Source organism: Achroia grisella, unplaced genomic scaffold (assembly GCF_030625045.1).
Source record: "Achroia grisella isolate CSIRO2021 unplaced genomic scaffold, CSIRO_AGI_Agris_v1 utg544, whole genome shotgun sequence".
Classification (NCBI taxonomy): domain Eukaryota; kingdom Metazoa; phylum Arthropoda; class Insecta; order Lepidoptera; family Pyralidae; genus Achroia; species Achroia grisella.
The window spans coordinates 2,107,883-2,134,765 of NW_026712929.1; the positions used below are offsets into that span (position 1 = coordinate 2,107,883).

General features: G+C 32.8%; 1 protein-coding gene across 3 annotated transcripts in view; it reads left to right on the forward strand.

Moving 5' to 3' along the window:
• The window catches only part of LOC131847825 (homeobox protein abdominal-B), a 98,615-nt gene extending 86,429 nt beyond the window's left edge, over window positions 1–12,186 (forward strand). For all 3 annotated transcript variants that reach the window (XM_059197484.1, XM_059197486.1, XM_059197485.1), the window contains 2 exons: window positions 4,919–5,524; window positions 9,834–12,186. In XM_059197484.1, the coding sequence (XP_059053467.1) occupies window positions 4,919–5,524; window positions 9,834–10,228 (1,001 nt within the window). In that variant the 3' untranslated portion in view covers window positions 10,229–12,186. The remainder of the gene's footprint in view (window positions 1–4,918; window positions 5,525–9,833) is intronic.
• Window positions 12,187–26,883: the final 14,697 nt, after the last annotated feature.

Consider the following 26,883-nt stretch of genomic DNA (forward strand, 5'->3'; position numbering starts at 1 on the left):
CGATTGAATTTGACGTTATACAGGCTTACCAAATGGTGACTTGGCAAGCTTGCATAACATCAAGTAGGTTGGTGAACTTACTTTGTATTGTAATAAAATACCTACATAACCTGTATATCCGATAGGTATAGATAAAAGTCTTGTAATTTATAATGTATTTAGATACTCATAATGGTCATGTAGGTACATATTTTAAAGTCTTACCGTAATTTGTATACGAATGCTCATACGAAATTCATCGATAAGTCACTCATATAAAAATATAAAATAAATTATTAAGATTATGTGTATACTTTGGAAGTCGAAACAAAATTAAAGTACAGCTTTTTAACCTCGTTTGATCTGGTTTTAATCTTTTTGTGGATCGATAATAATCATTTATTTATAAATATCTACCTACCTACGTAGGTATAACCGGTAACGGGTCCTTAGTTCACACCATACCCGTAAAATATCTCTACGATTTATTTAATATTTAGTACATTAAATTTAGGAGAAACGCGGTACTTAATGGAAAATTACTTAAATCAAACTCGTGAAAGAATATATTTAAGTCTGTTTTAGTCTTAAACAATTAGGTACTCTGTTTATTTATACATTCTTGAATTAATTAATTTATAACAAATGAAATCAAGACAGCTTTTAGTGACATCTTATGTTATCTGCAGTGAAACTAAATCTTAAATAATACGATAAGTACCTAAATCCTTTTAAGAATTTGTATCAATAAATTAGATAAATTAACGTTTACTACGCTTAATTAAGATAATGAAAGTGTCTACCAATAGGTAGTATATAATCTGTACAACTTAATTCTATGTTAAAGTTATTAACATTATTGCTATAAAATTTATAATTGAACATATCTTATAGTCACGATGCATTTCTAGTTTCAAAGCTAAAATATTGATTCATTAAACTACTTATCTACATATATATACCTATCTAATTAAGTGAATAAATTTAACATTATATCTAACTAACGTGCATATAACAAATAACTAATAGACTAAGAAATACTTATAGGTATTAGGTAGGTACATTTTACAGTTAATATTTAATAGAGACAAGCTGATTACCTACCGTTTTCTATCAGGGAAGCTAATCCTGATAGAAAATGGTAGGTAATAATTTCTAGACATGAACCTACAGACACTACCAAATGTAGTGTGGTAATTCTAAAGTGCGGTGTTCCTAAGGGCTAGAGTATTATGTTTTCGTACCTAAAAAAATACTAGCATATCTATCTAACCTAAATGGTAGAAATAGCTGATATAGAGATACCTAATGACCTATTCGTTCAAGTTACTTGAATTACGTGAATTGTTTTAATAATTCACCTGAAAGTCCCGTTTTTTACCTATCTGCCGTTTAGGTAGGTAAGTATTGAAGGAATATTTTACTCTAAATACAATACTGAGTTAGAAACGTTTGCGCAACAACCAACCACACACATGGTGGAGATAAGAAAGTATACTTTTATTTACATGCGCCCGCGCAGTATGACGGACCGTCGTCGGCCTGAAGTTTCCAAACGTAAATATTTATAGCCGACTCAGGCGCACACTTGTTCCTATGTTTGTTTCTGTCATTCAACGCGCCAAGACGCCTGAATCACGTCTGTTATGTCACTTCCATTTTGGGAATTTTCGGTATATAAATGTTTATTTATAAAGATTTCTTATTCCATAGTATATAGGTAGATTGAATCGCATCGTAAATTTCAGTTATTTTTTATAATAAATTGAAATATTAAATTATTCTTATATAATGAACCATTTTATAACACATTTGTTTCTACTTTCTAATACAATAGCATTTTAAAACGGTATCCAAGATTTAATTACAAACTTGTTCAGTCATTAAATATTATAAAAATTACTTAATTATATATTTTTATTGGATATATACAATGAATAATTTAAGAATACTTGACATTCAGAGAAACTACCTACTTGGGATTGAATATTGCACCTAATAATTGTTGTTAGTCATACTAGCTAATGGTGAAACGGTCTAACAAACATTGCAAACACTTATTACAAGAGTAAAAATAGTTTCTCTAGTCTCAGTAGAACAGTAATGCAATAGGGACTGCTTTGGTCGTGATATTTAGGATCATGTGATATTTTTAATAGTGTTACTTGGGGGTTCAAGCAATTATAATTTAATTTGCCATTAGCAGTTTCTTATATTTGTAGTAAGTACCTACCCATTGAAAACTATTATAATCAGAATAAAAATAGATTAAAGAATGTCATAATACTACTTAACTTAGTAATACACACACAGGAACGTGTGCATAATTGAGTAGATTTCATAATTCTCACGGGATTTTATTTATAGATATTAAAACATTATATTTAATTAAACGTATTGATATGTGACTAATATATTCGATTGATTTCCAATGTAGCTGAAGTTGAATTTTTTAACATATTTTATTTCCTCAGTGACTTAGATTAAATTGAGTCTAACTTTCTACTTTTAATATAAATTTGTATATTAATTAATGGAAAAAATTATATGCAGAGTATAGGTAGGTATTTATATTTCAAATTTATTTGAAAGCTATCAAAGGGTTTACTGTATTCCTATATTAAATTACAAAATTACTAGTATATTAATTCATATTCTACACGTCGCTAATATGCATATTACAATGTAACTTATCGATGCAAAGAGTATAATTTATCCCATAAAATATACTTAAACAATATTATTATATATTCTACATGCAATGCAATTTCAAATAGAAACTCCTGTGTTGAAAATAATTTTCTATTGGTAACCTAATCCAAGGTATTAGTTTTGTTGACACGTCCATAACTATGACAAATTTATTTTATTACGCTGTATGAACCTTTTGATGGCACTAAACACATATTCACACAATTGATCTGTAGTAATTACCTGAGTGTAGTGTGGGAAATTATCGCCGAATCGCGTATTTTAGTTTGACAATTCGGTTGCTATTTAACATAATAGGAATGAACGTGGTAACAACTGATTACATTACTTACCGGGTCATGTATGTTTTTCTTTTGTTCACCTGATATATTTTATGGCCGTGTCTTGTGTAAACAACGTGTGTATAGGTGTGAAATTTTGTAAGCAAATTTATTGGTTGTACGACTTATTGTTCGCTTTGTGTCGGTGAGTGTATGAAAGGAAGGGTAACCCATACTTACCCTTGAGAGATGCCTTGCTGTTTTTCAGTACTGTTACTTGAATGTGTGTCATGTACTCGGTAGTAGGATTGGCACGGCCCTACAGTAATTACAGATAAATTTATGAAACACGAGTACTAATACTTACAAATATTTCTCTCATACCAAAGCAAAACGAAATAAATTGATTTACTAATTCTAAATCAAGATAATACGAAATGTAAGGCATTAGTCCACGGCCTTGTCATTGACAATGGCAATAAAATAAAATTATATAATTTAATCTAGTACCTAGTATTATTTGTGGTGAAATTAACAGACGATAAAATTAAGTTTATACTCACAATAAAATGTGAGTGAGTTGCCGTCATAAAGTCTCGCGTTTTTTATTGGTGGCAAGTCGGCGATGGCCGAATGACGCTTGCAGTTTGGTTAAACGGCAGTTTATGGCTATTTTGCCTCCATTAATCGCTTTACTACGCACCCGCGCTTCGAGCTTTCGACAACCCTTGCGATGCAGATCTTTGATATATCTTAGCTAGATAGAAGATATTAGGTACCAGAATATATGCTATATATTTAATATATGCTATAGCTACTATAATACATATATAGAAGCATATACCTTTATATATAGATTTACAAGTAATAAGTAAGTACATAATAACCAAATTTAATCTCGCAAAAAAAATCCTCACTAATTTTAATTGTATAAATAACATAGATATCAATATTATTAAATTTTCTTTCTCAATTTATTAATTTTTCTATATAATCTATAAATTATTAATTATGATTAAAATTATCACTACCGCATACATTTTAATAAATTAGATAAAGTGTCTTATTTCTTTATTGATATTTAGTACATAATTAAAATGCGGACTGTTATGTTATGTATATTAGACATTGTTGAATATTTTAAAGTTTGTTACAAAAATGCTTTTAAGGCGTGTATTGAATATCTCCATTGTCTGTGCAAGAACTCTACTATATTCAAACTAAAATAAATAGAGCGCTGGCAATCGCTTTGGGCGCAGCAGCCGCCCGCCTATGGGCTGATGTGAGCCGGTGCGGCGAGTGCGCGGGTTCTGCCGCCCGCCACTAGATGGGGCTCCGAAGGCGCGCGCCTGTGTGCGCTGCCACCACACGTCGCCACCGCCACTCCGCGCTCGACCGCGCTGCCGATTGCGCGCTCCGCGTATTCCTCTCTCTCCGCTATAAACACGACACGCTCGCGACAACATCGCAACGTTAGCCAGACGATTTAACAAAATAAGAAAACTGTTGCGTCACGGAAAAAAATACTTCTTTCCAATAGAACCAATTTAAAGTAGTCTGTGGATAATTTACATTACTTTGCGATCAAATAGAGACAGTTTTTTAATTAAATAGACAATTTTTCGAGGTTACGAGACTCCTTATCATATCAGTGACTTTTCGATGGATATTCTGAAAAATTTCAAATAAATTCTAAAACTTTTTTAATCCAACTTGTACTTTTTGAACATTAACGTTGTGGTCAACTCCCGTCCGGTCGGCTAGCTAAATCGGGAATCGCGTTTTAATTTTCATGTGCCGCTGCCGTGTGTGGGACGCGTGTGTGCGCGGTGCGATGTGCCCGCGGCGCGCGTGAACCGGCTGCTGATTTTCCCGCTCCCCCGTGGCTTGCCCGGCCGCCACCCTGTACCCTGACAACCATGTCGGGGGCCTCGGCGCGCCCTGCGACGCGGCTGCCGCGTCGCCAGCGCCCGCATCCGGCCACTCCGCCGGGCCGGCCTGGTGGACCATGATGAACGGGGTCGGCGGCGCGCTGTACGAGGAAGCGCACGCGTCGCCACCCGGGGGCTCCCCACCGGCCGCACCGGCAGCTGCACCGCCCTCCGCATCCAGCGCTTCGCCGGCCTCTGTCGGCTCCAACCCCCCACAACCGCCACTGCACATTCCTGCTAAGCGGTATGAGCCGGAACCGGGCGTTATACGTCACGCGCAGCAGCCCTGGGGATACCCACCTGACGCGCCAGGCTCCTTTGAGCAGTACCCCACCGGTCCTACCTACTATAACTTACCTGTGGAAAGAGAACGCAAGTCAACGTTACCTTTCTGGCCAACGAGTAGCGGCGAGTACAAACCCTATGCAGATGGTGGTTGCCACCAGGGCTTCTCGCAACCTTGCTGGAATTACCCATATGGAGCACCGAGAGGTGACCAGCCTTTACCATACGTCAGTGGCGAAGAACGACGGACGGCAGTCTCCGAGGCGTCTGGTTTCTCCCACGATGCATATGGCCTACGAAATTACGCGCCAGAGACTGTATCCAGCGCGCCTTACCCACCTCCAGGATCTCTGCCGGGTCAGTAACATTAATTAATTACTCATAGATATTTTGGAATATTCCCAGAACGTGGCACCCAATACATTTTTCAACATCCGGCCAGTACACTTTCTGTTTGTAATCTTTAACTGAACTTATCGTGTGCTCTAGAATCAAACATTGAATTGAGCAAAACATTCCCTGAATTCATAAACAAATACAATGTAAGCTAGAAAATTCTGTACTTTCCTAAGCTAATTTGAGAGCCATGTCCGGGAAATATTCATTTGTTGGTCATATTTATATTTTAGAATTAAGCTTTTTTATGACAATCTAAACGTAGATAAGTTTAATTGTAAATAATTTATTAAGAGTTTACCAGCCTTGACCCTCGTAGTTGATGCCTTCTTATCGCTAGATGGCGTTGGGCGGCAGCAGCACACAGCAACCGTGTTTGTAAGTGTGTGCGTTGCGCGCACACTAACAACCGTGCAAGTGTGGGTGCGAGGGTGTTGCTGTATTATCGGCACTTGATGCACTCTTCTGCACTGTCTGACTGCATATTTTCTCTGAAAGTTTGGTTTCATTTGATTGGCACGATTACGCATACTGCGTCATTATTGGATTTGTATAATTAGATATCTACTTTTATTTTTTATTAGGTTCTATAGCCGTTTGTATGTAGATACTATTCTAAATGATTGATAATAATAATAATATTTAATTTAAATATGTAGACTTGTCAAAGTACATAATTAAAAATGTACCTATAAATTGACATTAATTACTTATAACTAGAACTATAAGGCTGAAAATCGCGTTCAGTAGCATGAACAAGATGTTGATGACAAAGTATATGTTACTGGAGCGGGAACACAACTACTATTTTAATAAAAACCATATACTAGTAAAAATGTGTATTCTTCACAAAAGGGCTTACAGCGAGAATTAACAAAACAATATTAGTTAGTCAAAAGTGACCTATAAAAAATAGATATAAAAAATATAAAGTTTATAAAAAGAATGGTAGACAAGCAAGAATACACATTTTTACTAGTATTTGGTTTTTATTAAAATAGTAGTTGTGTTCCCGCTCTAGTAACAGTATAGGTATGAAATATTTATTTAACGAGTTTAAGCCTTTAGCTAGTAAATTTATATAAATGATAGAAAAGACTTCTAAACATGTGCAGATATAATATACCCATGTATATGCAGATTGCCTATTTCTCAAACTAATAAGTTATAATTAATTGATAATAAAATTATAAATAGGTACCTACATACGATATGTAGATACTACCACTAAAACTACATGACCAGCTACTATATACTATCCTGCTTACGCCAAAATATTGAATCCTTGGCCGCTATACGAAACATGTCAATAAAATCGTTCATGAGATAAATAAACATTGGCATAACGTTCGCACGAAAGCCCTTAAGCCCTGTATAGAAAGCGACTGAACATCCAAATCAAAACATTTTCCCACAGGCCACCATAAATTTGATGAATGAATGAAACACGTGCTACAAATGTTTAAAAACGTACCGTAAGCACCTTTTTATAGGCTATGTAAAACGGCGTTCTACAACCGACAATAAATTAAAGTTTACGTAAAATAAAGCGCCAATAAAAATGTATAACTAATAAATAAACACGATACCTGAGCGTTAAGACAATAAACTGATCTTTGAGTAGTAGCAATAAACCAAATATTGCTACAATAAACACATTATAGACTGATGAGACGATAAAAAACTAGACAGGAGTCTACGTAGCGGCAGCGGAGTGCTTCGGAGTGTACCCGAGCGATTCATTCCACGCCTGTAGTAGATACATATCACTTTTATGAATCATAAAACCGCGACGACGTCACTGACATGCAATAGTACTGGTTTCTTCCCCAAATCGCGCTAGTAAGTAGTAATTACGAAACTACAACCGCCATGTCAATATGAGAGCAATAAAAAGGCTCCATTCATAAACGCTCGTCGCTAGTTCACTTTCGATCGCCGGCTAACCATAAAGATGGGTTTATCGTGCCTCTGTTACGGCAGAGGTGTAACTTGACATAATTTTGCGTAAAACGCGCATATAATGGCCCATTAAAAGGAAACAATTGTTGAAAAAGTTATACGAGTGTTCACGTCACTTTATGATTGTGTGTTTATGACCCACCTGAGGTTGACATTGACTTTGATTTGTGCATTTACGGCTTAGTAAACGGTTGGTGGAACGGGCCCATAGTAAGAGCGTGCTAGGACGACCCGTTAGTGACATGAGCATGTACATGAGCTTCGTTTTGAATTGACAACTTCAGTTAGATAAGTGTTCATTTCTAATATACCTAACTATACTTATTTAACAAACTGTAAATCAGATTGCTTGTAGGTACTAGAACAACTCAGGACTTTCAAATTACATTCAATCATTGCTGGCTGGCAATTGACAACAAGCAATAGTTGTTGATTTTCAACCTTATCCCTTTCAGTTACGATTGGTCGATGGTTGTCAGCCAGCAAAGTAATGTTGGTACACACAGAAGACAATGCCCGCGGTCGGGTAGGTAAACTTTTATGGGCGAAGAACCCGCACTTTTATAGCCAATGATCGCTACCTATCCCCTCATAATTGACAACTCGAGTTGTCATTATGTTCTCTTTAAACAATCGCCGATTCTTTCCAGGAATTTACTAGCCAACTAGACTCGATATGTAGATATATGAATAATTGTAACCAGTGTTTTCTTTATAATATTTTTGTCTGTTTTCTTTATCATATTCGAAGATATATAGGTACAATTATTAAAAAAATACTAGTATTCTTTGTAAAACAATGAATCCATTACAAATAGTTATATTACGTGATTACTGAAAACAATATCTATTAATTTAGTATGTATTTTGAAATTTCCTAATTTGTTTTGTTATACTTACCCATGCATGAATTAACTACTACTTTGTAGGTTCACGTCATTTGTAAAATATTCGAGTTGCATATAAAAAATATCTACTATAAGCGTAGGCGACTTGCGGTAGGGCAGTTTTATGAAGCTTAGTATAGCCACTTCTTTAATGGAGACGAAAATGGAGTGGGCGGAACTACTGTCACAAACTATTCGAGTGAAATGTAAACATAGAACAATTAAAGATTTTATATAGGATTTCAATTCTATAAATAAATACTTCTTATCAAGTATAAACAATTAGTTATTGTTTAAACAATTAAAGTTTAAACAATTTGTAATTGTGTAAGAAATGAAGAAACAATTAGTTATTGTTCAGTACATTTCGGTAAGGAAATAACAAATCTAAGTTTGATATCACCGCAGATTCTAAAACTGTAGGTAGGGTGGATAATTTATTTCTCTTAAACATCTATTGTAACTAATCTCCCATTCGCATGTAAATTCCGAAGTTTAGATTTGAATCAATTTTCTATAATACTATAATTATTATTTTGTTTATCTGAAGCAGATATATATCAAATGCTAAAATATTTAATTCCTGTAGAAATTATTGAATGATCGCTAATACCCGAGTAAGAAAGAGTTAGTAGAGTAAAAGTATTTAATTGAAAGTAGCAAAATTAAAAAATCTGTCACAGTAAGTTATTGCACAAAATATACTGCCCAACCAGACAAGTATAATTATATATATTAAATAAATTATTTAAGTCACTGAGCTGACTGACATAAGTCGTCGTGTATGTGTGTTAGTCGGTTCCTTTGGAGATGTAAGTCTCGCTTACGACACGCGCATTCATCTGCTAGACAATGAGGCATCTATTTCGCAATGTTCATGTTAGTACCATTTTGTATAATAGGAAATGGTGCAGTGTGCTGCACGCATCGAATAACGAGAAGGTCGCCCGCTCGCATACAAAGTTTATTGACGATGATCTCATCAAAAGGACCGCTCACATAAATCCCTCTGTGTGAAACTTCTAACGCGGCGTACGCTACGCTCGCTTCCAATTGTTTTTATGAACACAACATGGCAATGCCTAGTTTAAAACGTAACGTATGATCGTCTACCGGAATGCACGTTGCAGTTACAATGAACGCCGGACGAATAAACAAAGGCAGAAGCGTTCCAGACACTAGGTATCATCATATCCTATATGAATCTAAAAATTTCGTTGATAGATAATGATTTCCTCACAGACATTCCTAGAACCATTTGTTTGCGTTATAGAGCAGTGTAGTCGTGCCAATAGATATTTACGAATTAGATACCGAATCAATTCAATTATTTCATGTAAGAGGAAATGAACGTATGTCGACTGCAATCTTAGAATTATCATTAAGCTTTTGTTTTTCTGAAATGTTTTTTATTTGCGCAGGTTCTCTATCGATGTCTGTGGGCGTCGGTGTTGGATGCGGATCCTCAAACCCCCTCGACTGGACTGGTCAAGTGACGGTCCGCAAAAAACGTAAACCCTATTCTAAGTTCCAAACTCTCGAACTAGAAAAAGAGTTTCTTTTCAACGCTTATGTATCGAAACAGAAGAGATGGGAGCTGGCGCGGAATTTGAACCTAACCGAGAGGCAAGTGAAAATATGGTTTCAGAATAGACGGATGAAAAACAAGAAGAACTCGCAGCGACAAGCGGCGCAGGCGGCGCAGAATAACAACAACAATTCAAATGCTAACAACCATAACCACCACGGCGGACACCATCATGCACCGCACCATGTCGCGCTGCACCACGCCGCACCGGCCAAACACCATCAGTGACCCGCGCCTTTCTCTGGGACTTATCCCCTTCATCACGGTATAGCCAGCTAAATTAGACGAACCGGGAAGGAAAGTTCCATAGGACTTGAGTGTGAAAGTGGTCGTACTTAATATTTGAAGGTTACGAGAGGATTCGTTTACGTCCAATGTTTGTTACCGGATAGACTAAAGGAACGTTATACTCACGCTATGCCGTTTCGTACGTAATGTGGACGCTGAGCAAGCGCCAGGAGCGCTCCAGTCCCAGAGAATCTCATAGTAAGATAATTATTGTGTTGTCGATTTGTGTATAGTATTAATTACGAAATAATGTTCTGTAATTTTAACGAGACTAAGTACATGAATAGATAACGATTCCTGATATTAATAATATCTAGTATAGCGCTGATGTATTTGTTTATTTAAGTACGAAATACGAACATTAAAGACGTCACCCATGATTATAGTTTCTAGATAGTTTATTGAAATAAATTTTGTAAAATATTTTGTGAGACTGCTTATTGTTGTATTCGTAAAGCTGTTCAGAGGGTGATTAGTCATAATCAGTTAACATTTTATTTTCGTTACCAAATTGTTGAATTACTCGGGTTGCTTCGGTGGCAGTTTTATAGATGTCTATCATAGTGATATGATATTCGTGCGACATTGATAGGTAGCAGCCATTGTATGTAAGTACTATATAGTTTATATTCGCTACCAACGACGCATCACATCTCTAAATATCGAATATATTACAATAAAGTATGCAAACATGGCAATCGCATTATGATCAAATATTTATTACTGTTTAATTTCTTATCTGATAATTCGTAAATTTTGTTATTTAAATTATGGATTTCTGACAAAGCTTTAACTTGGTTCCAGTAGAATTATACATTAAGTTACTGTTATGTCATTTTTTAAATATTGAAGTTGATGTTATAATCAATTAGGTATTATGGGCAAGTGCATTAATATTGTCCCCTATTGGTTCATTGTACTGTTCGCTTAAGCCTCTCTTATTACTTTTATTATTTTTGTTTTAGTTGAATATTTTATTATTTATTTATACACGAGCATATAACTGAAATTTTAAAATAATTGTATTTTGTCTACATCGAATATATTGTGTATTGTACTATAAGTATGTACATCGTGTACAAATTCTTACAAATTTTATTATTTGACCTTAGAATCTAATTTGATTCAACCCAGTTTTAGGATTATCATCTTTGTACTATTTAGCTACCTTCATCTTCCCTATTTTATCGTATTATATCTATGTAATAAATGTTTTCTTGTAAACTTAGTAGTTCACTTGGATCTAATTCATTAAATCTGTATTGTCCCGTAATTTTATAGTGAATAATTAGATGTTTTTGTACAAAATGGCGACCTCGTCTAGGTGACCGAATTTCAATTTAAGCGAGGCACATATTGCCGTGCGCTTGCTACTAGACGATGACTCGATGACTAAGTTTATATGATTGTTACATTAGCAACAATCCTTCTCTACCTAATAAGCCGAAAAAGAAAAATCCTGTCTGTTTTACTTTACGAACTTTATCTGAAAAGCAACTGAAATGAAAATGCTCATGAATTAGATTAAAATTTATCACCTTTTGATATTGGCCAAGTACTTAGTTAACATATTTATCGATTGGTTTACATGTCACTCTCCAATGATACAGGCTGATTGCTTTTCAGATGAAGCCTTCACATATTGTAGTTTAATAATACGGACTGTATATTCAACGATTTCAGTAGACATTATGAATAGAAACATACTTATCTATACTATATTGTAATAATTAAAGGTCTCGTAATTATTATTGTACAGATAAATTAAAGTAGTTAATCACGCCAGAAAATGTGAGGTTTTGTTAAGTAATAATGTATAATTAAAAATGAATGTGCTCTCAACAATTTTATGACGAATTTAGAAAAGAATGTATGAAAGGGAAAAAATTAAATACTTCGTCGTGTCTTGGTTATTTTTTCTTTACGACAAAATTTTATCTTTACAGGTGTAGTAGCAATGTTTAATACTAACCAGTGGATAAATTAATTAAATTTTAACAGTACCTATATTAATAGTAGATACTCAAAAGGGTTCAGCTGAAATATTTTATCTGATTACTACGAACAGTCAGATTTTTTTTTAAAACTTCCTTGTCAGCACACTGTTTGACTAAGGTTCTCAAGAAAATTTTTTTTACCTACTGTACTAGCTAGGCGCTTTAGTTTCAAGGTTTCCCCTCTAGCACCAATAAGTATGTAATATGCTACCTTTGTCACCCCTTATGACACCCATTGGATAGTAAAGAGTTGTGAATGGATAAATATGAAGCGAGGTCACTAGTAACATTAGTACGTATACTAGTCTACATCACTAATAATCACTTTTATCCTCCTTGGATGAAAAGAATTACCATATTGTAGCTTTAGTCCGTCACTATATGCTGTCTAAAATATCTTCACGACTATTATTTCAACTGAGATAGTCCGAGACATTGACACCTATTGGCACTGTGATGAACTCAATACATGACAGGCACATTTGTATTAGTTATATTGTAGACAGGATATTAGATACAACAAACCGTTTTATGCAAAATTGCAGACAACTAAATTAAACCTGCATTAAAAACTAACTAAAAACGCCTTCCCTACAAAAAACCGAATAAGTTAAGTTCTAGCAAATATTATGTTATCTGTGGTTCTAGTAAGTATAAAGACTCTTTATAGATATCACTATCAAATCTTGTTATAGACAGGATCGTTACTTATAGATGATACCTAAACACAGATAATAACACAAAGGATCCAGATAGCTAGGTGATAGCTAATTGTTCTATAGTATATAAGTAGTATATTAACCGTTTCAATGAACAGAGACAATTATATTACTAAGTTGCACTTTAATGGATTGTTTCGTGATTAGATAACGTGGTAGATTAATTTTCGATAAATTTTCATCTGCATAAAGTATTATTAAAAATTCAAAATTCAAAAATATTTAATACATTTTAGCCGCTTATGAACGTCAAATTTTTAATAATTTTAAATATTTATCTATGCCAAATTCATCTGAATAAATAATTGATGGTTTCATGTACACTGCATTTATTACTTTTGTACTGTTTCGTGTGGGTAAACATGAAACGTCTGCCTCGGATGAGATATCAATGTTCAACTGATTATCTATATCAGCTAAGAGAAACAAACCACAAACGTAGTTACTAATTGAATTAAATACTTAATAAAATAATCTATACCGAGATTGACTAGTCTTCGACATCTAGATATAAGCTACGTGTTGTCGACATCTGTGAGGAAGGGTGAGATATGGCAGTAAAATTAGTGGGTCTGGAAGCATAACTAAACATGCAGTCTAAGGTCTTCAGGAATGGTAACTCATAACGTAGGCTGGACAATACAATACACTTATACCTATCAGTAACTAGTCAAATTACTCGTAAGTACCTATATTGAGTAAGTACCACAAAATTTAACCTAAATGTTCAACCCTGGTCTTACCTACGTACCTAGGTAAGACCAGGGTTGAACATTTAGGTAGGTATGGACAAATTTGGAAAAATACTATAGGTACAACTGTTGGATTGTCTAGAATGAAAATAATTACTAATCTGAAAAAGAAAATTAAACCTAACAATACTTTAATTAATTACAAACGGGATTATTATAGGTGGACTGTAGTGCTTAGCATAGTTAATATTTTATTATAAGTCTGAATATAGTTACAGTCGTTTTTAAGGGAAAATTCATAAAAAAAATTACCTAAATAGCTTGCTAGTTAGTTAAGTTGATCAGTTGGTTTAATGTAGAATTACGTAATATCTATGTATCTCACACGAATGCTCTATTTATATAAAAAATATATTATTTTACACCGTGTAAAATAACAGGTAATAGACAAGTTCGCTAGGAATATTTTAATTTATATAATATACGACAGTCCTTTTAATATCCATCGTTATATAGCGACATCTAGTGGAGGAAGTCTTCGAAACACCATGCTGCTGTTTTAAAAGTGAGTATTAGTTACAAAAAAATTTGTATGTGATTGAATCATTGGTAGAATTATAGAAAATATTTCATTCTTGTTTATTCTAAAAGAAATAATTCTAAAATACATTCAAATTGTTAAAGTTTGTCTCTACCGTTATTACAGTGTACATTGCAGATATAGCGCCATCTAGAGCCTAACTGAATTTTATAGTTTAATGTATTTATATAGCAATAGACACCTACAGAGTCCAAGTATAATTTTGTATCTGTAACTAACAATATATAGGTACCTAGTACTCGCGACACAGTCTTAGACCACCCACTAATATTTCTGCCATGATCTAATAATGCGTTCGTTGTTACTTTATTTCAATGATATAAATTGGGGGAAGTATGGCTATCGTTATATATTCTATGAAACTTTAATTTTACTCACATTGCGACGATGATAATATAAAATAAATAGATATAAGGTTATATCTATCAGGTGGGTCTGAATATAGTTAACTATGTAGGTAGGTAATTTTAAAATTCTATTATTTTTATTCAATCCCATATCATAATAAGCTTATTGATATAAATAAGGGAAGGATTACTAGGCATTTACCACACCAGCTGGCTACTCAGTACAGAATATTATTTTTAATATTTACTGTCTTGTATTCGCATATTTTGTGGTAGTGATATATATATTGTACATTTTTTTATATATCAACAAAGTACACTTTGTAGATCAAGTTAGCATGACATATACAAAGCAATGCCCTTACGCAGCTCTACCATTTCTACCTACCGGTTATTCTGGAGCAAGCCGCCTCCTCACTGATTAGCATATAAATGAACTGAACCGAAACAACTTTATATTATCCCGCCATTACTACACGACCCTTCTCCCTTCTTTAACAAGTCCTCTACGCCAAATGATACGGAAACATCCATGGTTCCATTTAAATTGGACGCATTACAAGTTTAAATGTGGAACTTGCTGCTATTGGCTGATCGTAGTCCTCTTGCCGCTTCCCTTTAGCTAAATCTGCGCTTGAGCAATACAAGCGTTAATTACGATAAAATATCGTCAATATTTTACACCTACAAATGTATTTTTATTCTGATATCTTAAGCAATGACATTAAGGTTACTTTGTAAGTCGGCGCGAACATATAAAGTAGGTAAATATGCAGCCATAATGAAATCAGTGGTTTAGTGTTATTGTACAGTGTTATGGGTATGTTAGCCCCGGTATAATACCAGTGGATTTCTTGTGTTAATATTCAATAGTCGTCTCATCCAGATATGGTGTAGTGTTGCCTAAGTCCCATTCTTATTTATCTTGAAAAGTTTAATAAAACCTTAACACGGATCATTTTGTTATGCTTCGGTTTTGTTGCCTTTATCCCCGTCAGTACTACATTAAATGTTGAAAGCCAATACGGATTAAGTGTAAGTTACGGCATATATTCTGACCGTGTTTACGTTGCCAGACATATAAGTACCTAATTTTATCATAAATAAGGATATTAGGAAAACATTTTAAGGCTAGTAGGTATATTTTTTAGCATTTGGAATATTTTTAATACCAAATTAAATTTAACAAATGGTGAGCAACGAAAACAACTATTATAATATTTATAGCTATAAGTAAAATAAATAACTAGTATGTAAGAGCTGAAATTCAATTAAAATACACTGAAACCTAGTATAATTACACTCTTGGTGGATAACAGATAATAGTAGGTACCTATATAATTATCACCAATACATACATCACTAGAAACAGAATAATGTATATAGAATTATAGATACAACGAGTGATGTACTTATCTACTATGGCGCTTCTTATGCGTTGCCATTAGTGATTGATGGCAGAAGTATGTAAGACAGATAAGGTTTCTTATTTTCTTTATTTTGACAACAGACAGTCTTTATATAAATCTAAATACTTGATGACTACCTATTGTAAAAGAACTTTATTTTTACAATAGTCTAGTGCCCAAAATATTCACATAATCAGATAGAGTGAGCCTAGCGAAGTGATCTACTACTAATTCAAGAAGTTTTAGTACAGCATAGTTGGCAGAGCTTCTACACTTTTCCTCTGGTCGCTCCGCAAACTAAACTTTAATACCTTTAGGTATAGGTATTACGTTACATATCTAACTAGATCGACATAAAATCTAAAGAATATACACGTATACAAATAAATCCCTATTTTCTTTAGTATGCCAAAACTTGACCGATTCGTCGTTCTTAACCGATTTCATTAAACTTTTCTTATTTGATTTCTAATAGTTTGTAGAAAGTTCTTACGAAAGAGATAATTGTGCAGAAAATTTAATAAGGATTTTAACTCTGCTCATTTGGTGAATATGGATTTAGCATTCATTATGTACCTACGTATATTTTATAATCATAAACGCAAATACCGCAGATTCCCAATGGCGTCTTCGATTTGAGTTTATTTATTTTTATAGCAACACTTATTTGTCCAATTATGGAAATGTAAGTATTTTTGTACATTTTTATGCAGAAGTTGTAAACTCAATATGGTTTAAATATTTTGATTATTATTTAATAATAATCTTTACTGGCTCCACCAACGAGAATTTGGTATTCAAACCTGTTTTAATACGTTTATGCAGTCTAAAGATAAAACAATGTCACTGAAATTTTAAAATATTTCGTTGTCTTTGTAATATTTAGTTTACATACCCATACATAAAATACCCTGTGATAATAAGTAATTACCAAAATAAGTAGAATATCGGATATGCTAGTTGTGTTAAAAAAATTAAATAAACGTCTAGTTTGCTGATTTTTCAAACAAATATAGAGCAGTGTAGAGCCTACAGGATAATAACTACATGGCAGATAGCAGTATAACGTGTAAACGGAGCAGCAATAATTACTCGGAGTTATATCACAAGTTGTAGGTATTGTCCGCATCATATTACCTGTAGACATATACCTAGTATATATGTATATATTACACAGCGCTATGTATGTAGCCCAAAACTTAATCAACTTTTCAATCCTATATAAAAAAATAAGTAGGGATCAAATCAGTTGGTGATGTAAGGATTAAGCCCTTACAACGTCAGGTTGCTAATTTTACAAAACGTAATAAAGTTTAAATAAATAAACACTAAATAATGTGGCAGGAAGCCCATCCTTATATTTTTTTTTGTCTACGTAATATAACGTAAAAATGTTTATCTAACAACCTAACCTACTTTTTCATTTTCAAAAGACCTCTCTGAAAATGTCGTTGGAATTTTTTCACGAAACGTAAAACTCTAACCTCTCTAACCGTTTACCAGATAATGTAATTATGTACTGAGTGTTACGAGACACCTCGGCTCACTCTGCGTAATTGAGTGCGCCCCCGAGCCCCGGCTCACGCCTGCTATTAGGCAAATCGAATCTTGGCCCCCTCGCCCCCCTTTGGGCCGGGATGAATATGTGAACGCGCTTCCTCTTGGCGCCGAACCAAAGATTCAATTTGCGCGAATGTAAATAAAATGGCAGAGCTGTTGCTTATAATGCGTACGTGTATTTGAAGGATTCAATTTTGATAAGTAGATGTATGTAATATTTTATATAAGTACACGTTATATATGTATGTACATGTTAGTTCTGTTTTTATTTCAATCGATATAGAAAAAAAGTAGGCCAATATAATAGTGCAACGTCTAACAATATATAAGATGTAGTTTATCAACATTATTTTTTAATCTTTCATAGCACTTAACACGACTCGCTAACTAATAATGGATTCCTTCATCTACACGTGTACATGTAATGATACTAATCATTGTTTTAAGTCTGATGTCTGTCTAAGAAAGTCAGTAATTTCCTATAATATGTGAAAAATCCATAATAACCGTAACATCTGTTATACAGTTATAAACCCATAATTTTTATAATTACGATAATTAAATCTAAATAGGGAGGTATTTGTTCCATTATATTTTAAGAACGCTCAACTTTGTATATGAGTTTCAATATGTATTTATTCTTCTTTAAATACCTTTTTTCTAACTATAGAATTAAAAAAATAATATAACATAACACATTCTGTCGACTTCATCTTGAAGCTATATTTTTAATATTGCATATGTATTTGTCGTTTGTATCAGATATTTATTACAAGGTTTTTATTTTTTATATAGATAATAGGTGTTAAAAAAATAATTGAATTTTTAACACAACTGATAGTCTTAACATTAACAGTAACCAACAAAACTTATTCATCTAATCTAAAAAATTGATAACAATAGGAACTATTCCAATATTATTCCTTATTATATACGGAAGTGATAATGAAAAGGAGCATAATCCCTGGTTAATTCTTTTTATGAATGTTTTTCATAAAAACATTCAGTCGAGTTAATAATCTATATATTTGTAATCAATATAAAATTGGACTCTTAATTACTATAATAAGAATAAATTCAAGTATTGAACATAGTGAATAGTATAGGTAACTAAATCCACCAAATGTTTATGTAGAGATGGCATGAAGTTCTGTCCCTACAACTAAGTTTGCCAAACTTTGTCGTACTTCGCATATAATATTCGGACCCAATGTTTGTTGTGTAGAATAATAAAAGAATTGGACGTGCAAAAATCTCCCATCTCTTTTTTTTTCTATCCCCATCCCTTTCTGGCGAGAGCGGTCGGCACGTCCGGGGGCAATAACGTCGTTTGATGTTCTGCTCTCCAATGCTGGCGGGGCCGATATAAAGCAAGATGTACGGCTGCGCTCTGGGTGACGCCTATAGGTATTTCCTAAACATCTTTTGGCGTTATAATTCCGTACGGTGTGGCCTTGTTCAGGTGAGGGCTTTTAAGATAAAAAAAATGTTTAGATGAGATTAATGTACAATTTTTTTCATAATACTGGGAGTGTAACATATATTACATATAAATAAACAATAAGCTATATTACTTAAATATTGGTTTGGACGTTCTAGTGATCCAATCACAAAAAATCATGAATTTAAAATGTTTGCGAATTAATTATTCGTAATTTACATTAAAGATTTTTCTTTGTCTACTCTTTAGGTAAGTTTCATCTAGAATGGGACTAGAACTGGTAATAAGATAGATCTATTAATGCAATTTATTTTTAAACATTACAAAAATTTGAGCCATTCTTTTTATTGCCTAGATAAATAGCCGGACCTGTATATAAAAATGTTGACAATTGTTCAAAAAAAAAACAAATCAAATTTGGTAATATACCGATAGCAACATCACCAACCATGTCCAATTATATTTTCAAACCTAATTAACTAACTCAAAAACCTATAAAATAATACAAAATTTCATCATTTTGATGAAATTTCTAAGGTTCTGCAACTTAGAAGGAGTTAGGTGTAGAAGGCACGTAAATAGTAAATCTGTATACATAATGTAAAGACATACAAATCCGAATACTTCAACTTAATCTAATTTACTTCAGGAGTATAAAATTATTACATAGTTATTGTCTGTTAAATGTGTTCTACAGTTTTTTTTTTATTTTTGTCGCTGCAGGCGCGATATAAGTAGTCATATTTCGCACGCCAGTGCAAAGCCACATCATATAAAAATATGCAACACGGCGGCGGTACGTTACGTAGCGGATACCAATTCTATCAACAACCCATAAACCACAACCTTTCTTTGTCTCGCTTCTTATTGCTATCGTGGCAGTGAGTGAGATAGAAATCTACAAGTTTAATGGGCCGTTACGCGAGAAAAAAAAAATCAGTCCGCATTCGCGAGCGTAGATACGCGAGTGATAGTGTCAAGACGGAAGGACATTTGTGAACGAGTGCACCGTACAGTGTGTTGATGCGATTAAGACGCGACATGCGGTATAGACGCACGAGACATGCGACATGAGCACGATGCGACTGCGACTTGTTGATATGCGACGCGACGTCTGTTCAGCATCGCACGTGAGTATCAATCTACCTATTCATTTACATACTATTTATGTTCAAGATCATTGCGTATATCTAGTGCTATCAATTTATATTCATAAGCGTTCTACACGTCAAAACTCTAAGCTCGTCTTCTCCATACTGAGATCCATTGCGTCTATTTCTCGCAGTTGGCAACCGGTTCTTGTATAACTTTATAGCTATATACATATTGTTTGTTTAGTTTTTCAAAGGCACTGTGTCATTGTATCGTATTGTATCATTGTTGCAGGTCATATAGTATAATAGGTATAGTCGTATATATACCTAATGGTTAATACGATAATGTCAGCATTGTGATAAGTTTCTATTTTTATATAGGTACCTAAAATCACAATATACCATATATTTCGCCTGATATTAAGCGACTACCGCAGGTCATGATCATTTGCTAAAGGCGTCACAAGAATTTCATGGATCAAGATCTTGGGCAGTAGGATAGAGAAGAATGAAAGAGTTCACTCCTATATCTTCATACAATCAAATCAGAATTCTATCAAAATAGATTTAAACTACACAACCCTGTGTGCAGCAATAGAATTAACAGGCACAGTCACATTAATTAAGACAGGCACCCATTGGCTCCATAAATACCTTAAAACTACCTTAAATATAAGTGTAAATTAAGTACATAGAAGAGTCTATCGATTTGCAGTATGTTTTTAGGAACTTTTGCTGTTTAGTAGTGTATAAGAGAATTGTTATTCCAGTTTATTGAATAATAATTTTTTATATTGCCTAGGAAATGTAACAGAAACCACCCTCACAAGCATGACTAAAGGATTGTCGAACTTTCACAAATTACCATAACAACAGACACCCAACGTTTGTATGGAAACAATCTCTTTCAGAATTGGAAAGGGTCATTGAAGGCTTACTATTGCCTTATTTGCATTAAAATATCATCAAAATTCCTATGATACTTTTTTCACCCAAACTATTGACAATGGTCTTAAATATGCTGTTTGATATTTACTTTACCTCTAAACACACACACACACACACACAGTGTCATCTAGTAAAAACTAGTAAGATTAAATTATGGGTACTAAACGATTGATAATAATACATATTTATCTAAATTTGAAAAACAATATATGCAGAAAATATCCAAATTAACACAATTAGTCATGCTCTTATATACCTACAAAAGTTTGTGTTATGTGAGGATCGACGTGAAGGAAGGAAGGTAGGATCTGCGTGCACCCGAGACAGAGGTATCTAATCGCGAGGCATCGAGATATTTCAATATTTATTCTTGATTTATTTTGTTATAATGAATCAAGATGATGCTATAGTACACTACAATGACTAGTTGGTACGAACTCCAGAAATAGATAATGCATTTGAACATAAGGTTTCAAAAACAAGTGTAATATTGTCATAGATATACACATATGTATAATAACATGTACAATAATATTGTTATAGATATATAAACCTACCAGATGTGGCGATTTTACCCGCATAAAATTTATAGCCTATATGTTATTCTGATGTATAAGCTAAAAATATATGTATAAAATTTCATCAAAATCCGTTAAGTAGTTTTTCCATTAAAGAGTCACAAACATCCATCTATACTCTATAATATTATTAAGATTATAAGAATGTATCACATTTATTCAAATAAATGCATCTACTAGTTGTACTGTAGGCACTCACACTGCAGTCTACTACAGATAACAATTTATGTGTCTGTGATAGGTATTTACATATGTGTGTTGTTAATAAATATGTATAGGTACCTTTTACAAAATAAAGATATTTATCTCTATAATTTACATTACACAATGTTGCAATAGTACATTATATTAATATATACATGGAACTTATACATGTGCAATTAATAGTGCCAATCATGCTATGCCTTGTAAAACAAAAACCTACAAGAATTTCAATATTGTAAATTGCATATAATAATAAATGGACCCTGGACAATACATCTCCATCAAGACAGCGCCCTCTAATCTCAAGATCGCAGAGCTTATCTTACGCAAAATCTTATACAAATACTTAAATAGGTACATTTTTTTGTAAATATATAACCCAGTAAAATATAAATAATCATAGAGACACATGCCCTTTGCGTGAAGGTTTTTATAAAGGTTTTTATATTTACCCCAATGTCCATAATTGTAGATGATAGCTCTATCAAGTTTAGTGAAACGATTCTAAATCATTTTATGTTTGATTATGTTATACAGACAATGGAAGGAGGAAAAGATTACTAATAATGGGGGATTTTATTGACTTCCTTTTTAGTACTAGTAAATTGGTTTCGACGAGATCCCTATGTAAACTACAGTGCTACCTATATCCTACTATACATAGGGCTAGTTGTCCTGATTTCGTTGCGCATCCTGGCATTATTCACTAGTAGTTTAATTGACATACGCGAGATCAGCATTTCCTAATCAGAAGATATGTAGCTATACCTATATCTATATTTAACTTACCCATATAGGTATGTCTACTATCTATCTATAAAGTACGTACAATTTAATTATTTTACTGTTTTCGCAGGAAATGCAAGTAATAAGCAAGTAATTATTTAACACAATATCTATGAACAGAATTTTCTTTGTATCTTCAAAGAGAATTCTCTGATTCAGTTATTACTCTGCTTATCTCTAAGCCACGCAATTGTATTACTTTTTTTACTATCATTAGGTAAATGAATTCCCGAAGGTTTGTATGTGAAAATACATGCACATAGACTACGACTTCAATAGCATACACTATTCTGCCCAATCTCTATATTACGCCACAGTCATAGATATAAATAAGCAAAGTAATAAAAATTACTACTATCTATTCTATATACAGAAAAATCGGTCAAGAGCGAATATCTAATATAAATTCGACTGATTTTTTTATTTGGCACAGTAGTAATAATTTTATTTTTATTACAAATTAATAAAAAAAAATATATCCTATTTATTTTACAATAGTGATTGTGGTTTTAGAGTTTGGTACCCCGACTTAGATTGTTTTCGTGTCATGCAGATAAAAAAAATGTTTATTAAATTATCATAATATTTCTATAATATTCATCATTTATACAATAATATTTCTGACTCTCCGGTAATGTCAGCAACAAAAGTAATCAGAAAGATGGTGGTAGCCTCGCCTACTGCTGTGATGAATTGAATATAAGTACCTGAGAGCAAATGTTGCGCGATGTTAAGAGCTACATATATCGTGTAACTATTATCATCGCCTCTAACTACCTCATATATGTATAATACTCTGAAGGTGTATAATTTTTTTGCACTCTTAATTTCTAAAATTATTAAAGGTTTATTATCTATTATTATCTCTATAATGTTAAAGTTTTCTGGTCCCGTCCCTCCTTCATGTATTCTATCTAATGAGAACGAGCAGCCTCAGTAGTTTCACTGCATTACCATAATAATAGAAGCGTCCCGAAATTCCTCAGTCCATCTGAGTTGTAGTTGTTGTATACGGTAATAAGACGACTTTATATCCAAGTATGTCTTTAAAATTATTACAAGTAGGTAATGTTCTTAGAAAACATATTTATTTTTATTAATATTAGTGATAGGAATACCTAAGTATTCATTAAAAATGAAATTAATAATTTTAAATTTGGAACGTCGATTGTCCAGCTTTACAAGAAAAAACAAAACAATAGCCCTGTTGCTTTTTTCCTGTGAAAAATACCGATCGCGGCATCCTAGATAAATTTAATTTAATTTTAATATTATGTAATAGTTTCTACTAAACTAATACTTAGTATTACATTAATTACCAATTTCTTAACAATCTGTTTATTATAATTACAATAAAATATGCATAATAGTGAATAGAATTTTAATATTAAAATTGGTATAATTTATTATTAATATCTTTTCTATATTTTCCCCAATAATAGGTATAGGTATAGTAGAAATCTATTTATTTCTTAATTCCTTTCCCTCTTTAGAGTAAAACAGAACGTGAAAACAAATTTCAAGTAGAATTTTAATAATAAAATATAGCGTGATAGATGAACATTATGAAAAGGTTAATTAAACAGTAATCTTATAAACTAACCTGGAGCGTAATGAGGTCATATTAAAGTCCAAGTTTTATTATGATGACTTTCAATTGCGAAAACAATAATATTTATTAAATCATCACGTTACCTACTGCGAGTTCATTCGTAGGTCACTGCGGCGGACGACACGTGAAATAAAAAAAATGTTTTAGGTACACTGGTTTTTAATTTTTTACATCAATCTTTGGTATACCTATCTTACACATTAGTAGGACTACTCTCAACTTGACTATAAAAAATTAAAAAAATGGTGCTGTACGTAGGTATAGTATGTAGTATTATAGTAGTACATAGTATTATTTTTTTCACCACGAATGAAATTAGTCTTAAGTAGTAGGTATAGTTATATCATTATGACTAAAGAACAAATAAATATTATTAAAGAAATTACCTAAATGAAGTTATGAAGTTTATTCTATATGTATTCCATTATGTGGGCTATGACGTAATCACCTACGTCTACATAATTAAGGGTCAGTTGACATATTACAACTGTGGCTAGACATGGAAAATATCGTGTTGCGTTATTATTTTATTATACTTATAAGTAACGTAATCTAATTGGACAATTTTTTCATTTTTATTATAATTTTAAGTTGATTTTGTATTCAAACCATCACAAAAATATTTCCTATTACATCCTATTTTTAGAACTCTTCATTTTTCTCTAATGTTGCCTATGATTCTCTTATCATGTTCGTCCCATAATCATGTTCTAAATCTGTATTTGAAAATATTAATATTTTGTAAGTTTTTTACATATCCTGTCAGAGTGTTAATGCACGCTAAACTCAAAATGCAATTTCAAGCAGTATCAACCCTATATAATACTCATAAATTATAAATTAACCAATCAAAGTTGGTCATCTCTAATGCAAATTTAATTTCAGTTACAGTTCAGTTGTCTTGAGTCAAACTATAATAGACAAAAGTGAAATACCTAAGCCGTAATTACACATTATTATAGTAGGTACCATCTTATAAGTTTAAAATATTGTTATAGTTTTATTAATTTTTCAGCAGTTTTATCAAAAGTTTCACAATCCCGTATGATTGTTCAAAACGTTTGTTAAACTAATACAAAATCATAAAAATACTCTTTATGTGTGCTCAATAAAATTATATAATATATTGCTACAGATAATGATAGAATTTAAGTTTCACATGCCGTAGACTATAGATATAAGGGAAAGGTCACAACGTACTATCGGTTAAAGGGTACAATTTATCATATTGTTTATGGTTTCTCTTGATTTAAAAGTAATAATAGTTACTTATAAACATTTTCGAGTACACATTATTAATTATTAGGGTCCTAACACGAAAAATTTTATGATAAAACGTGATATCTACTATCTGCCTCCTCACATAGTAAACCCCTTATTTTCCCCAGTATTTTCATGGAAATTGCTTGTAGTAATACAATTTCCATGAAAATACTAAAGAACACATAGCAGTTGTCAAAATCACAGGTAAATAAGTAACTACCGTTCATCTGCTGAATCCTGGGACACTCCATTGGAGGGAATAACATACGTATGTATAATACCAAAAGCTATCTACACTGGCCGCCATTTTTGCTCATAAGTAGGTAATTGAGGCAATAGATATAAAATATACTCAAAATCAAACTGGGAAGATGACTGGAAGTTGTCATCTGCAAGCATCTAAAGTCTATTAGTAATAAATAAATTTAAATTTTGAAGTTCAATAAGTGTGTATATCGTGAGTATAGACGCGATATTGTATTGGGATACATCCTAGTGAGGATAGTTAAATAAATATTAATCATTGATATTTTCTACTGTATTTCGACTCGACTAGTGGAAACGTCGCAAGCGGTAAATATATTACCTTATTTAAAGTAAAATTATTTGAGTTCATGTATGTAATGAACTATGTTCTAAATATTTAAAAAATCAAACCTATTTAGAAAGTGGGGCACCCACACTTGTTTCTTTGTTTTTGTTATGCCATCCGCTTGACGGGAGCGAGTATTCTGATGCAAATTAACCTAGACTTAGAACACGGCCTTGTAACTTTTGAATAACAAAACGTGGTCGTCACTCATTCGTGACACTAGTGTAGTGTGTTAAAAATTGAATATAGTGTTTAGTAATTTAAAAAAATATTGTTATAGTGAGTTTAACTCATTGTTTGTGCGCGAGTGTGTTTCTGTGTGGTGTGTAATTTTTGTATGTGTGTAGTATAATGCTGTTACAATAGGCATTCGTCCCAGTCTGTTCTTTATATATGAAGGTAATTATTAAAATTAAAATTAAATAGTATTCTTTTTCCATTTATTAGTAAAGAATAAACTGAACAAACAGTTCTTCAACTAACCAAGTATGTACTCATACATATTACATTTGTTATTTCTCACATTGTTACAGTAAAATTATATTCATGTAAAATTTTATTAACATCTGTTCAATCGAATAGTTGTGAACATTGTATAAACAGACTGCCAAATAGGCATACTTTCGCATAACATTAATGTTATAAAAAAATTATATTTTTATAATAGAATGAAATAATTAGAAATGGGGGGGTTTCTTCATGTATTACTTAATTGGGTACCTATTTATCTTTAACCAAATACACAGAGAAGG